The sequence below is a fragment of the Anguilla rostrata genome, chromosome 4, assembly GCF_018555375.3.
Source record: "Anguilla rostrata isolate EN2019 chromosome 4, ASM1855537v3, whole genome shotgun sequence".
Taxonomy (NCBI): domain Eukaryota; kingdom Metazoa; phylum Chordata; class Actinopteri; order Anguilliformes; family Anguillidae; genus Anguilla; species Anguilla rostrata.
The window spans coordinates 17,670,797-17,684,075 of NC_057936.1; the positions used below are offsets into that span (position 1 = coordinate 17,670,797).

Below are 13,279 nucleotides of genomic sequence, written 5' to 3' on the forward strand. Positions count from 1 at the left end.
TCACTCTCAAACATACGCATACATGCTCACACAATCACTCTCAAGAATATGCATGCATGCACACACATTCACTCAAACATGCACATGCATGCACACACATTCACTCTCAAACATACACATGCATGCACACACATTAAATCTCACATACACACACATGCATATGCTAACATGTACATTCATACAAAAATATGATGCATGCACACACACACACATACTTAAACACCTGGACACGCACACAGACATACATACACACACACACACAGAATAAACACATATGCGTATACACACACATCCCCACACACATCCACACACGTGCAGATACATGCATATGTACACACGCGTGTGCACAGACACACACACACAAAATCAGGTTGGCAAAGTCAGCGTGATGCTAGTACAGATCTGCGGACCTTCAGTGTGAAATAAAAGTGGGCTCAGGATGGAAAGTGGGGCAGAGAGCTTAGCGTGAACTCTGCTCAATGCCAAAATGCAGGAATCACAGATAAAAATAACCGGGGTCATTTGTCTTCTTTTGCTTGTGTCATTGCAGCCCTCCATTCTCCCAGGCCAACAGGGACAACAATTATCTGAACCTCAACTATGAATACAACGGTAAGGCGCAGAAAGCTGCTTTGTTTTTCTCTGCCAAGCTGCAGTCGATAAAACGGCCTCATTAATGGTGGAGCCGGCTAGAAGCTTTTATTAATTTGCTCTATTCTGCAGACAGAAAGATGTACAACCGAACATTTTGACCGATAACGAGAACTTGTGAGGCATTCATATTTGTTTGCGGACATAGTGTTCATCGCACGAGTATTGAAAATACATTTTTTTGCCTCTTAATTTAACTGAAAGTTTTTCAGTGACTACAAAAAGATGATGTGTCATAATGAAAAGAGGAATTTTAAGGATGTCGTGTGTAAAATAACTCTGATAGTGAAGTATGCAGAACCGATGAAGGGAATCGCTCTGATCCGCAAGAGAAGCTGCCCATCTGTTATGTTCTGCTCTTTTCTTTCCGAGCACAGAAGAGAAGCAGCTCTAACAGGGCATCTCTAACAGCATGCTTATGAGGCCTGGTTAAGATTTCTCATCTGATAGAACAGAAGGAGCACGCTCAGTGAAGCTAACACAGCTCTTGCAATCTGTCGAGAAGAGACTGCTGCCTCTATAGGCGATGCAGTCCGAATGAGAAGCGCATTCACACACACGCACAAGCACACACTCATTCAGACTCAGTCACACATAAATGCACTCTGGTCTGAGAGTGATTTTAGCCCAGTCTGTATCACTAGTGCACATATAACTCACGTGAAATCATTCCCTCTAATTATTGTTCTGGATAAGACAGTTCACTACATGAAAATAATGTAATTTAGTACACGTCGACACCTTCATACTGCTGTCGCATTTACACATGCTCAGACACTGAGTAATGAGGACAGGCATTTGCGCATGCGCATATGCTTTCATGCGCAGGCACACGTGTGTATGCACGTACGCACTCAGCCACACAGACATTCACTCAGTTATTTCACAATCGCCCTTCAGTGACCTAAGCCCAGAGTGCCGATTCAAGCCCGGTTTCGGTTACATGGTCTCTGCGATTTTTTTAAAACCCTCGTCCCCGCTCTGCAAAATAAAGCAAATAACTCCGTCTCCCTGGGAGACGGCTACAAACACAGGGCGAAGGAGGCGGTCAGTCATCTGGCGTAACAGCTGCTTTCAATTGCTCATGGCCTCCGAGCCTCCGCGCGCAGTGCTGCTCACATCATACGGCCTGCTGCGGCCCGTACCCCTCGCCCGCCCGCGTTCGCTTACCGCTGCGCAGATGGCCCCGCTGACGCGCGGCTAGTGTCCCACCCCGCTCTTTTGCGTGTCAGGTATGCCGGTCCGGCCTTACCGCGGAGCCGAAAGAATGCTGTACGTTTGCCATGGTGACTCTGCCATCAGCGCTAAACATTAGCCGTTTGCCAGCTATTCCACAGGTGACTCTGCCATCAGCGCTAAACATTAGCCGTTTGCCAGCTATTCCACATTCTCTTAGATTGTCGCTCCGGATAAGAACGTTTGCCACATTAATGTAATGCGATGCAATTCAATACATGCGGACACTGTCATACTCGGTCACATTTACGCACGAAAATTCTGAGACACTGAGTGATGCAGACAGACATTTTCTTGTGTGCATATGCGTTAATGCGCATTCGTGAGGTAATACGGCTGCGGCTGTGTGTTTCTGAGGTTACAAGATGGTGTGTGAATGGCGAACGAGGAAATGTCACATGACGCTTTGGATGTGTCGTCATGCCGTGGTCCTTTGCTCCCCCTGCAGGTCGACACAGTAAAGGCGGCACCTTCCCCAGACAGTTTCACTTGTCCAGCCGCAGCAAGGACTACAATGATGGTGAGCAGCGTGTCATGTGCAATATCCACCTATCACAGCATAGCTGCTACAGATACTGGCTACTTTTCAATCTGATGATTGATCAGATCAGGCTGATTTTGAGCCTTACAAAGATGGTCACGATTAGTTACATTTACATGAAAGGAAAGAGTGTTTAAAGAGTTTAGCTTTATGGGCAGAACAGAGTGTCTGAGAAAGGAAATTCAGGCTAGATGCAGCTGGCTTACTTTCAGTGGCAGCTGTTCCTGGTTCCTTACTTAGAGCCTAACCTTGGATAACATTGATTTGCGTCTCCCTAGTGTAGCACGCTGACTTGTATAAAAGCACTCTGTTCTGTTTCCTGCCTGAGGGGAAGGCTTAGAGGGGAAGTGAAGCAGAATGTAGTGGAAAACTCTGGCCCTGCTGGCCATCAGCTTTGGCTCACACTGTATGTGTGTATCTGTGTGTGTGTATGCGTGTGCGTGTGAATGTGTGCATGTGTGTGTGCATTTATGCAACTTTCAATCTTTCTTGCATGTCTGTCTGTGTACGTATGCTTATGTCCCTTTGCATGTCTGTGCCGTTGTGTGTGTGTGCATATGCATGCAATTTTTGTGTGTTTTCCTGTGCATCTGCGACTGTATATCTGTCTCTCACGTGCCTGCACGTGTGTCTTTGCGTGCCTGCGTGTGTCTTTGCGTGCCTGCACGTGTCTTCGCATGCCTGCGTGTGTCTTTGCGTGCCTGCATGTGTCTTTGCGTGCCTGCGTGTGTCTTTGCGTGCCTGCGTGTGTCTTTGCGTGCCTGCACGTGTGTCTTCGCATGCCTGCATGTGTCTTTGCGTGCCTGCGCGTGTCTTTGCGTGCCTGCACGTGTGTCTTTGCGTGCCTGCGTGTGTCTTTGCGTGCCTGCACGTGTGTCTTCGCATGCCTGCGTGTGTCTTTGCGTGCCTGCGCGTGTGTCTTTGCGTGCCTGCACGTGTCTTCGCATGCCTGCGTGTGTCTTTGCGTGCCTGCATGTGTCTTTGCGTGCCTGCGTGTGTCTTTGCGTGCCTGCGTGTGTCTTTGCGTGCCTGCACGTGTGTCTTCGCATGCCTGCGTGTGTCTTTGCGTGCCTGCGCGTGTGTCTTTGCGTGCCTGCGTGTGTCTTTGCATGCCTGCGTGTGTCTTTGCGTGCCTGCGTGTGTCTTCGCGTGCCTGCGTGTGTCTTTGCGTGCCTGCGTGTGTGTCTTCGCATGCCTGCGTGTGTCTTTGCGTGCCTGCGTGTGTGTCTTCGCATGCCTGCGTGTGTCTTTGCGTGCCTGCGCGTGTGTCTTTGCGTGCCTGCGCGTGTGTCTTTGCGTGCCTGCGCGTGTGTCTTTGCGTGCCTGCGTGTGTGGTTCCTCTCAGGTCGCAGGACGTTCCCTCGTAGCTTCATGCCGCAGGAGAACCTGTTCCAGCTGGTGCCCTCCAGCCGTACGCGCAGCTACAATGGGGACAGCACCCTACAGTACGGCGAGCTGTGTACCCTGGGCTGGACGCCTAACAAGAGCGCCAAACTCAACTCCCCTAAGTGTGAGGACACCGCCGTTGCAGGCACACTGCACAGGACCGGCTAACTCGAGCAGTATTCAGTTTAGCAAATTATATTGTATAATTCATTTATCTGAAGGTTAATGCACTGAAAAGTACATGTGAGTGAACTGCAATAGACAGTGGAATTGTTAATCATGAAAGACTGATGGTTTTCTAAATAGTTTTTTATGAGAGTTTTTAATGCAGCTTGAAAAAGTATATTCGCTCTAAAGACATGCTAATGCTGTTAGCAATGATGCACAGCAATCTGGCAGCTTCTTCTTACTGCTTTTTGCCAGAGAAAAGCAATTGCTGCATGTCCAGAGCACATCACTTCCACTGGATTGAACATGAACAGTCTGTTTTGATAAGACAGTCTTTATGACTCAACTAAGCTAGTGTACAATAAACCCTGTCAGAGTCAATCAAAACAATCCTGAAAGGAGAATCTGTGAGTCTTGTTACATTGCCATGTGTCTGTTGTACAGCCCCTCAGGCACCAGTGAACTGGAGGCTGGGAAAACTCTTAGGCCGGGGTGCATTCGGGGAGGTCTACCTCTGCTATGACGCTGACACTGGCCGGGAATTGGCCGCCAAACAGGTGCCTTTTGACCCGGAATGTAAGGATACCAGCAAGGTGAGCATGCGGCCATAGCAGCTCAGAGACATCGATGATCTGCTTGGTTATCATGTTCTCATGGACTGGAGGGGGGTGGGGGGTGGGGGGGGCTGTGGGGGTGTGGGTTAAACTCATGCGAGGTTGTTATACATTAATTCAGCCATATTAATGTATAACATGTGAAACATAAGTCACGTAAATCACTCAGTATAAGGACCTGCTAAGCAAATAAAGTGCGTAATGTAGCGTGCTGTGACAGTGCTGTTTGCTCTCGCTGTGCAGGAAGTGAACGCTCTGGAGTGTGAGATTCAGCTGCTGAAGAACTTGCGGCACGAGCGCATCGTGCAGTACTACGGCTGCCTGCGGGACCCCGAGCTCAAGAAGCTCTCCATCTTCGTGGAGTTCATGGCAGGGGTGGGTGTTCAATTAACCGAGAGCCATTCCACAGAAGCTTAGTGGGAAATCGGGTCAAGCTCTAAAGACCCCCCGAAACGGTCCAGAATTTGAAAGCCAGAAGTATGAGGCTCAGTCTATCAAAAGTCCTGACTTCAAGCTGAAGTTATGCCGTGATGTCATGCCGGAATGCTGGTGAAGTTCACATCTGAACTGAAGACTGAATTCAAAGTGCGTGAAACCATTTTCTTTCCACAAAAGGGCCAGTTAAAATGGTTTTTAGACCCATTTGTGGTTAGTATTGACTGTCTCGGTCATACATTGTTTGGGAATGGGGAATGTTTATGCTGCAAGGAAGTTGCTGGCAACACGCAGTGGCTGTGCGGAGACCCTGCCAAGTCTTTCTTCCACTGAAGGTTCACCTCCTCAGACCGGGCCTCGCTCCACTGCGCTGCGCTGATAAGATTCCCAGCTCCGAGGCCGCGTTCCAGCTGAGGAGGCTTCAGATGTGGGAAATAAAAGGAAGCTGGCATGTCTTTCCCAGAAAAAGGGATGGAGGGGGGAGGGGCATGGGTGGAAAAAACGGCTTGGGCGGAGAGCTTTTGGTTCACATGCACAGTTTATGTGGAAGGTGTTACTGGCTTTGGCCATTTCTGAAAGGTTTTTTTTTTTCCCCCCACATCAGTAAGTAAAGACTGGAAACAGGAGGAAATAACAGAGATCAGCATAGGAATGAAAGTCTATGAAATGTTGGCATAGCACACAGGACTTTTTCAAGATCCTCTGATGAGACCAATAAGGAAAGCCTACAATTAGCATAAATGACTATTGGTCTAAATAGGAAGTAATATGCTACTGTAAACTATAATCTGATATGCATCTCTTTCTTATTCAGTACTACCCCATTCATCTTTAGTTGCAGGTGAGAGATTATCAGTTGTAGTTTTAATAATGCAGTCCTGAGTTTGTTTGTTTGACTTTTGTTCCCCTTGCTTAGGGCTCTATAAAAGACCAGCTGAAGGCCTACGGAGCTCTTACAGAGAAGGTGACCCGGAGATACACCCGACAGATTTTACAGGGCGTGTTCTATCTCCACAGCAACATGATCGTGCACAGAGACATCAAAGGTACCGTGTAGTTCCCCCATGAACCTGAATTATTACAACCAAAAATCTGTCCTTCCCATGCACTTCTTGGCAGGTCTTACAGTTGATTTCAATCTATAACTTAATGTAGGGATTCAAAGACCATGTTATAGCTAGCAAATTTTTTTTTTTTTAAACAAAATGAAAAAATAAAAATAAATGACACTTTAAGATCAATACATACAGAAACATTTTGTACTGGATCAATGTAAAACTTGTTATTTTCATATTTGTATTTATTTAATATTTTTACATAATCATAAACGTAAATATAATGAAAATATATAATTTTTTATATAATCTTACATAGTATGAGATGGGTTTTAATTTTTTTTCCCCATGTTACTACATACCTTCATATCTTCATTTTTTGTATGTGTGTATTATGTATACTGTATCAGTATACTCTGTCTCACATGTAACACTATACGTTCGCTATTTAAAGTAGAGCATCTTCAGTCTCCCGCTTGCAGCTACAACCACTTATCTTGACTGAGTGCTGCTATCAGTTATGTCACTGATGATCGGTGTGGTCTGATATCTGCCTAAACCTTTATATAGGCTATGCACTTTTGTATGCTGCTCTGGATAAGAGCGTCTGCTTAACGCCAGGATGTGAATGTTTATATTTCCCTGTGGAAAATATTACCTTGTGATCTCTGAACTACAATTGATAGTAAATGGAATTGCTGATTTATTGATTGATTATGATTTTTATAGTTTCATCTCGTGTTTAGCTTTTTTATGAGATGTATATCATTTTCCCTGCTTCAAGTTTTCTAAAACACTATACTGCTGTGAGAAAATATCTGTAAATATTTCTGTCAAAGTCTTAAGGGCACTGAATTACAGGGACTTGGTTTGGCTCATGTTAATGTCACAGCATGTCCCTGCCAAAAGCCAGCCTGGGAATAAGTTTAGAGGATTGAACCCGCTCACGAGCAAAGCAGAGTAAATATGGCTACTCTAATCCGGGGATCCACTTCCTGTCTCGGCAAAGCCCACCTGAAAAGCCACCGGAGAGGCAGGCGTCCGTTACGATAACAAACGACACAACTTAAGCAAACAGCAGGAACGTCAGGCGTGGCGGGGGGAAACATTGCAACGAGGCGTTTGTTCCCTGGCTGTGGAGGCAGGGTTAGAGTCTGGGGTGAATTAGTCACTGTTCAAATAACCGCAAGGCTGAGAGGCAGGCAGCCACTTCGGTGTGGCTCCAATGGAAAAACATGTGGGCGGGGGCGTGGGGACAGATTATTCCTCAGTCCACTCTGTGACTTGGTACAGAACCAAGCAGCTTCAGCAGGCCCTTGATCAACCTCCGACATTTACATTTATGGAAAAAAAACATTTTAAGCGATGAAACGTTAATGCCTGTGGTGTATCTTGAAAGAATGCTTGTACTGTTTCGTTTCCAAAAAGCGTTGCGACTACAAAAAAAAGCCTTATTTTCTCCCAGGTTCTGAGCTAGTTAGCTTAACTCCTATAATTCCTTGCCTTTCAGGTGCTAATATCCTAAGAGATTCCTCTGGGAATGTCAAGCTGGGAGATTTTGGTGCCAGCAAGCGCATCCAGACCATCTGCATGTCTGGAACTGGGATCAAGTCGGTCACTGGCACCCCCTACTGGATGAGCCCAGAAGTGATCAGTGGCGAGGGATACGGACGGAAAGCTGATGTCTGGTGAGGAAATTTACTTCCACTCCCATCCTCTACTTTGCTCTAAAAATGTCAAGCATTAAGTTCAGGAAATTTATCCATAAACAAGTCATGTATGAACAGTCAAATTTGAGAGCAGATGCTGAACTGGAGTGTGCCTATATGGAGTTCTAAGGGAATGAGGGATTGAAAATACCAAGAGTGTATGGCTAGGAAGGGCAGTTGCATTTCTGGGCTTCATATGCCTAGCTAATTGCTTTACATTTGGTTCTTTTAAAATACTTATTTCTGGTTTCTAATTAGGTATTCATCTTAATGGGCAGGTTACTCAGAAATCCTATTTTCATCTTCGCCTCATCAACCTATAATATGTATGTTAAAATAATTAGTAGATATATCGTGAAACTGTTATAGCTATAATGTGCCTGGTTTAAAGAAGATTTTAATGGCTGTTCTACTTTTACTTTCTCTGCAGAAAGTTACATTGTCGTGGTGACATCAATATGGTATTCAGATTTACACAAGAAAGACATTGGTCCATTATTTCATTTTTCCCACAGTCTTGTTTTCCTGGACAGCAACACATGGCTTTTTTTGTACATTATGGGTAGTTTCAGAAAAATAAATTTTTTATTCATACTACGATAAGGATATAACAAACAACATATTACAGAAAACATGTGGGAAAAATATCCTTCGAATGACAGGTATAATAACAACAGTGTTTGAGAGAGTAGCTAAATGTCACTCAAGTCTTTGTCGAAAGGCGTAAACAATTTCATCCCATAGTGCAAAGGATATATAACCAGAACAGTCAATTATAGAGCTGCATTCATTAAATCTGTTATACGCTATAATAACTTTCTCTGAGAAAGTTTTATCAATGTGGGGCATAAGCACTTTGGCTCACTAAAACCTCTTATCAGTGCAACCCATCCCTAGCAAAATGTAGACTAATTTGGGTACTACGAAAAGCCTGCTTTTCTCTAATAACTTTATTCTTATCTCTGTCAATGCAGACACAGTAAGTTCCAGATTTGCCTAAACTAGTACAGTACCATAAGTATATTATATGCTGACAATATGTTGTGGACATTATTTGCATGATTTCTTCATAATAGGAAAAAATATTTTTCATTCTAATCAATATGTGAATTCAATCTTCGATAAGTTATGTTAAACTCGCAGGTGCAAACTTATTTAACAATATTTCTAACCATTTTATATCAGAAGCATATTCGGTTCACATTCTGCCTGACCAAGGTCCCTCTGGTGATGCACTGTGTAGGAAACAGACATGTAGGGGAAGCCCAGAAAGTACTGCCCTACTTTCATCAGAGGTACTGAGGAAAAGTCCAACTTTTTTTTCCTTACTCCATTTACAGGAATATTTCCCTTTGAAGAACATATGGTTGAAGCTTAGCACTGAAAATTAGATTTTGTTGTGGGAACTACATTTTACTACTGTTGAGGCACAACATTGTTGTGGACCCTTCTATTGCTTCATTCTTACTAATTTAGGAAGAGTTTGCTTTGCATGTCAGGCTGTCCTTCTGTGACAGCTTCACCAGATGTGCTTGGTGATTTGTGCTGACCGGATGGTGTTTGTGTCGTCTCAGGAGCGTGGCCTGCACGGTAGTGGAGATGCTGATGCAGAAGCCTCCGTGGGCGGAGTTCGAGGCCATGGCTGCCATCTTCAAGATCGCCACGCAGCCCACCAAGCCGGCGCTGCCGGAGGGCGTGTCTGACTCGTGCCGGGACTTCCTGCGGCAGGTGTTCGTGGAGGAGAAACGGCGGCCCACCGCCGAGGGGCTGCTCAGCCACCCCTTTGTCCAGGGGGGCTTCTAGTCTCCCCTTCCCCCACCGTCGTGTTACCCCTCCCCTCAGCACTGCTCACCTCCCAAATGACAGTCACCACTCTGCCTTCCAGAGTCACCTGACCCCGCCACCTTCGACAACGGTTCTCAACGGTTCTCACCGACGAGAGCCCCGCCCTAAACCGCAACGCGGTCACACACGGGGCAGTGCTTCGGTGGTGCAACTGTCAACAGTCCTACCTGGCTGAAACAGTGAACCCTGACTGGGACATTTGTGTTTCCACTCAAAAAAACAAACAAACAAAAAAAAAATGACTGCCAACTGTTATTCTGTGAAAAAAAACAGGAGGGCCAGGACTCCAGCCCTGCGTTGTTCTAGGAGCCATCCGGAGAAGTGGGTCTCGTCTCACATGAATTAGAAATGCTGTTCTCAAATGATCTGTAAAATTCACCCAGTATGAATAGACATTAAACACAGATTCAGCATTTTTTGCAGCGCTTGTTAGATCTGTAAACACCTACCCAAAAACACTTTTTTATTCTCAGTCACCGCCACCTTGACTCACAAAATAAATGCCATATTAGGCTGAATTAATAGATTGTTTGCTTCAGAGAAATGCCATTGATTATTAATTATTAATGATGGAGCATTTTTGAAATCCAGAGTCCAACTTTGCTTGGCCTGTCTTCAGGGAACGAGTCTGTGTATTCTTCCTGTGACTGCATTATTCAGAACACTCCCCCCAAGTTGGAAAGGCTTATATAAACATATGCTTATCGTATAAACATTTAATTATCCCACCCCTAACATGCAGACAATTATCTTGCACTTTTTTGTCATGATCATGGAAAGTAAATAGCTTGGATTAAAAATGTAAAAATTAGAGTATTATTTTTTGATAATTAAAAAAACATTTTTATAATTTTATAATGTAAAATTCCAAATTGGTTTGTTGTGTTTACAGAAAGAAAAGGCAAACCTCTTTCATTGTTTTAATAGGTTGGATGGTGTATACATTTAAAGAAGCAATACTCCACTGGGAATCAGTAGATGTGTGTGAATTAGGTTTAAGTCTTGTTCAGTCAGATCAAAGTGTGTACTCTCCAGTTTCATAGATATGAATAGACCAAAGATTGTAAATAAATCCTATTTTAAGGGTATGGAAGTCAGTAGGTTTTACCTTGTGAGTGATGATGCTCATTACAGTACACGGCAATGCTGTTCTTTGGTTTCTCCTAAATTATAAAAGAAACATGGAAGCTGGACAGAACCACCTTTCTGTGCTTAATGTGCTTAACAAGTATGTTGTCTAGTTGTACAAAGCTATCCTGATCTGCCAAACTGTTTTAGCCCAAAGCTGTGTTTCTACAGATACACCTTAGCTGTTTGTACCATTCTAATACAACTGAATATGGTACTGCAGTGCTACTGACCTCGGAAAATCTTTAAAACATATTTTTTCATACTGCATAGATCCACATAATATCATATTTATTTGTGAATACAAGAGTGATGTTTGCTCATTATCTTATAATGGAGGATGGTATCCTGATGGTTATGCTTTTTGCTACTACTCTTTGGTGAGATCCCGTAAAATAGCATGGCAAATGATGCAGTTATGTTCAAATTCTACATGCAGCTTGTGAGGGAAAATATGGACTGTCCCTTGGCAACTATAGAAAGCAGATCATAACAAAGACTGCCATCTTGCTACAAGTACTTATGTAGATAATGTCTGGCTGTGGTGTGTTATGTAGAATAAACATTTGTGCTTTTCCTTGACTACCTTGACGCCAACTCACTGTAATATCTGGAGTTGGCCAACACTCTCATCACCCTGGGTCAGTTTGCTGTGGAATGCCTCCAGCTTGAATCTGGTACAGCAGAATTACAAGTGAGGTGGATCAGTGGGAAATGCAGCTATGGGCTTCTGATGCAGCTAATACAGCCAATGCTCCACTTGGATAGTCAAAATAATCAGAAATTTAAAGCGAATGTATTCGTCCTTTTCCATCAACACTGAAGGTACGCTAATGAGCGCATTCACACATTAAGAGGGAGTCAAGTAGTTAGGAAACACAGTGTTTCAGAGATGCTGATGGGATGCACAAAGCTAGTGCTCGAATGTAATTGTGTCCCAATACCCTCTAACTGCAGTCTTCACCGTCCATCAGCATATTTGTAAAATGTGTCTGTTTTCCCGTGCTGATCTCATCCCTGAGGTGTTACCGAGGTTTCAGAATTGAGCCTCTAAGATGTCCACTGTGCCATGCTGTGTTTTAAGACTCTGACATTGTGGTCTCATAAGTAAATCTTTCATATGCACTTGACTTCTTGTAGTGGATAATGCTATTAATGGCATTGCGGGCAAGTGCCATTTTGCAACCAAACACTGTTCAACAGTTACTTTTCAAGAGTTTGATGAACAAATAGGTGACACCATCAGGGCTTTTAAAGCATTGAAGCTGAATAAATCAGTGTTGTTTTTGAGCTGTTAAGAGGAGCCACTACGTTCTATGTAGACTTTCCACAAAATGTTTTGAATGATGAAAAAGTCTGTGTTGTAATACGCAATCAGTGCCTTCTCCAATTACGCTTTTCAGGGAAGAATCGGTTCGCTGAATTAGTTCATAAGAATTAGTTCACTGTTGAAAAGCATTTATTGTTGGAGCCTCCATTCCGTTCTGTAAATACGGAGCTTGGATCTGTACAGTGTAGTGGTATTTTTGCTTAGCCAAAGTACTTTTCATGAAAACGATTGTATAAAAAATACATATTATACTGCACTTTTGAGAATTAGACATTTTATATACAAATATAGTGTGATCTGAACTGGGTCATCTTAACTGAAAAAACTGCGTTTTGAAATGACTATGTAATAGGCTTCGACTGAGGCTTAGAATGGTGTTCATTGGCCTTTATGACAAAGCCTACCAACATGTATCCTGTAATTGATTCTTGTACATGTAAGAGCATAAATTAAATGTTTTTTAAGACCAGAGTATCAGTCTTTCTCTTGTGCCTGGAGATAATAATGGATAAACATATCTTACAAAACTTAATGCTGCTGTCTTGTAAACCAAGTTTACGTACTACTTGATCACCTGTTCTTACCGTGCACATTTCAGCTTGTTGCTGTATATTATTGTGTAACCAGAACAATACAGCACATGCTTAAAATTAGGAGCATGTGTGCATTCAAAGTCTTGTGGCTATTTTATTTAAAATGACAAAGGGTGATGATAGCATTTCACATGCTAGTTTACCACCTGAGGAACCTGTAATACCTAATAGAACCTGTAATACCGCCATGCTGTCTTCCTCTTGAGTCTATACCATACCGTCCCACCCATCTGTGTTTAATGCAGTTGTTAAACATCTCTCTTTCTCCTCATATTTTCGCTCAGCCAGCCATTGCCATTCACATTATCTGCAGTTACTCTGGTCATTTTTTCCTCCAAGGACCACTCTCTCCATTGCTCTAAGGGTGCTACCTTTCACTGCTTCCTCCTTTTACTCTTGCGCCACTTCTCTTGCTGCTACTGGTGTGGTCATAGTTTGTTCTACTTTGCAATATTTTGCTGTCATAGCAAAGTATGACATGTGTAAATTTGAAAATAGCTTCCTTGTCAAATTTTCTAACCTCACATATGTTTTGCTCCTCAGAGACGCTTGACAAATGCCAGTCAGTTGTTACAACCTCATGAGAAG

At 43.5% G+C, this 13,279-nt stretch overlaps 1 protein-coding gene across 4 annotated transcripts in view; it reads left to right on the forward strand.

Moving 5' to 3' along the window:
* map3k22 (mitogen-activated protein kinase kinase kinase 22) overlaps positions 1-12,569 on the forward strand; it is a 42,908-nt gene extending 30,339 nt beyond the window's left edge. For all 4 annotated transcript variants that reach the window (XM_064331052.1, XM_064331053.1, XM_064331054.1 and 1 more), the window contains 8 exons: positions 551-612; positions 2,336-2,407; positions 3,774-3,938; positions 4,427-4,575; positions 4,840-4,971; positions 5,948-6,077; positions 7,597-7,774; positions 9,370-12,569. In XM_064331052.1, coding sequence (XP_064187122.1) covers positions 551-612; positions 2,336-2,407; positions 3,774-3,938; positions 4,427-4,575; positions 4,840-4,971; positions 5,948-6,077; positions 7,597-7,774; positions 9,370-9,598 — 1,117 coding nt within the window. In that variant the 3' untranslated portion in view covers positions 9,599-12,569. The remainder of the gene's footprint in view (positions 1-550; positions 613-2,335; positions 2,408-3,773; positions 3,939-4,426; positions 4,576-4,839; positions 4,972-5,947; positions 6,078-7,596; positions 7,775-9,369) is intronic.
* The last annotated feature ends 710 nt before the right edge of the window (positions 12,570-13,279 follow it).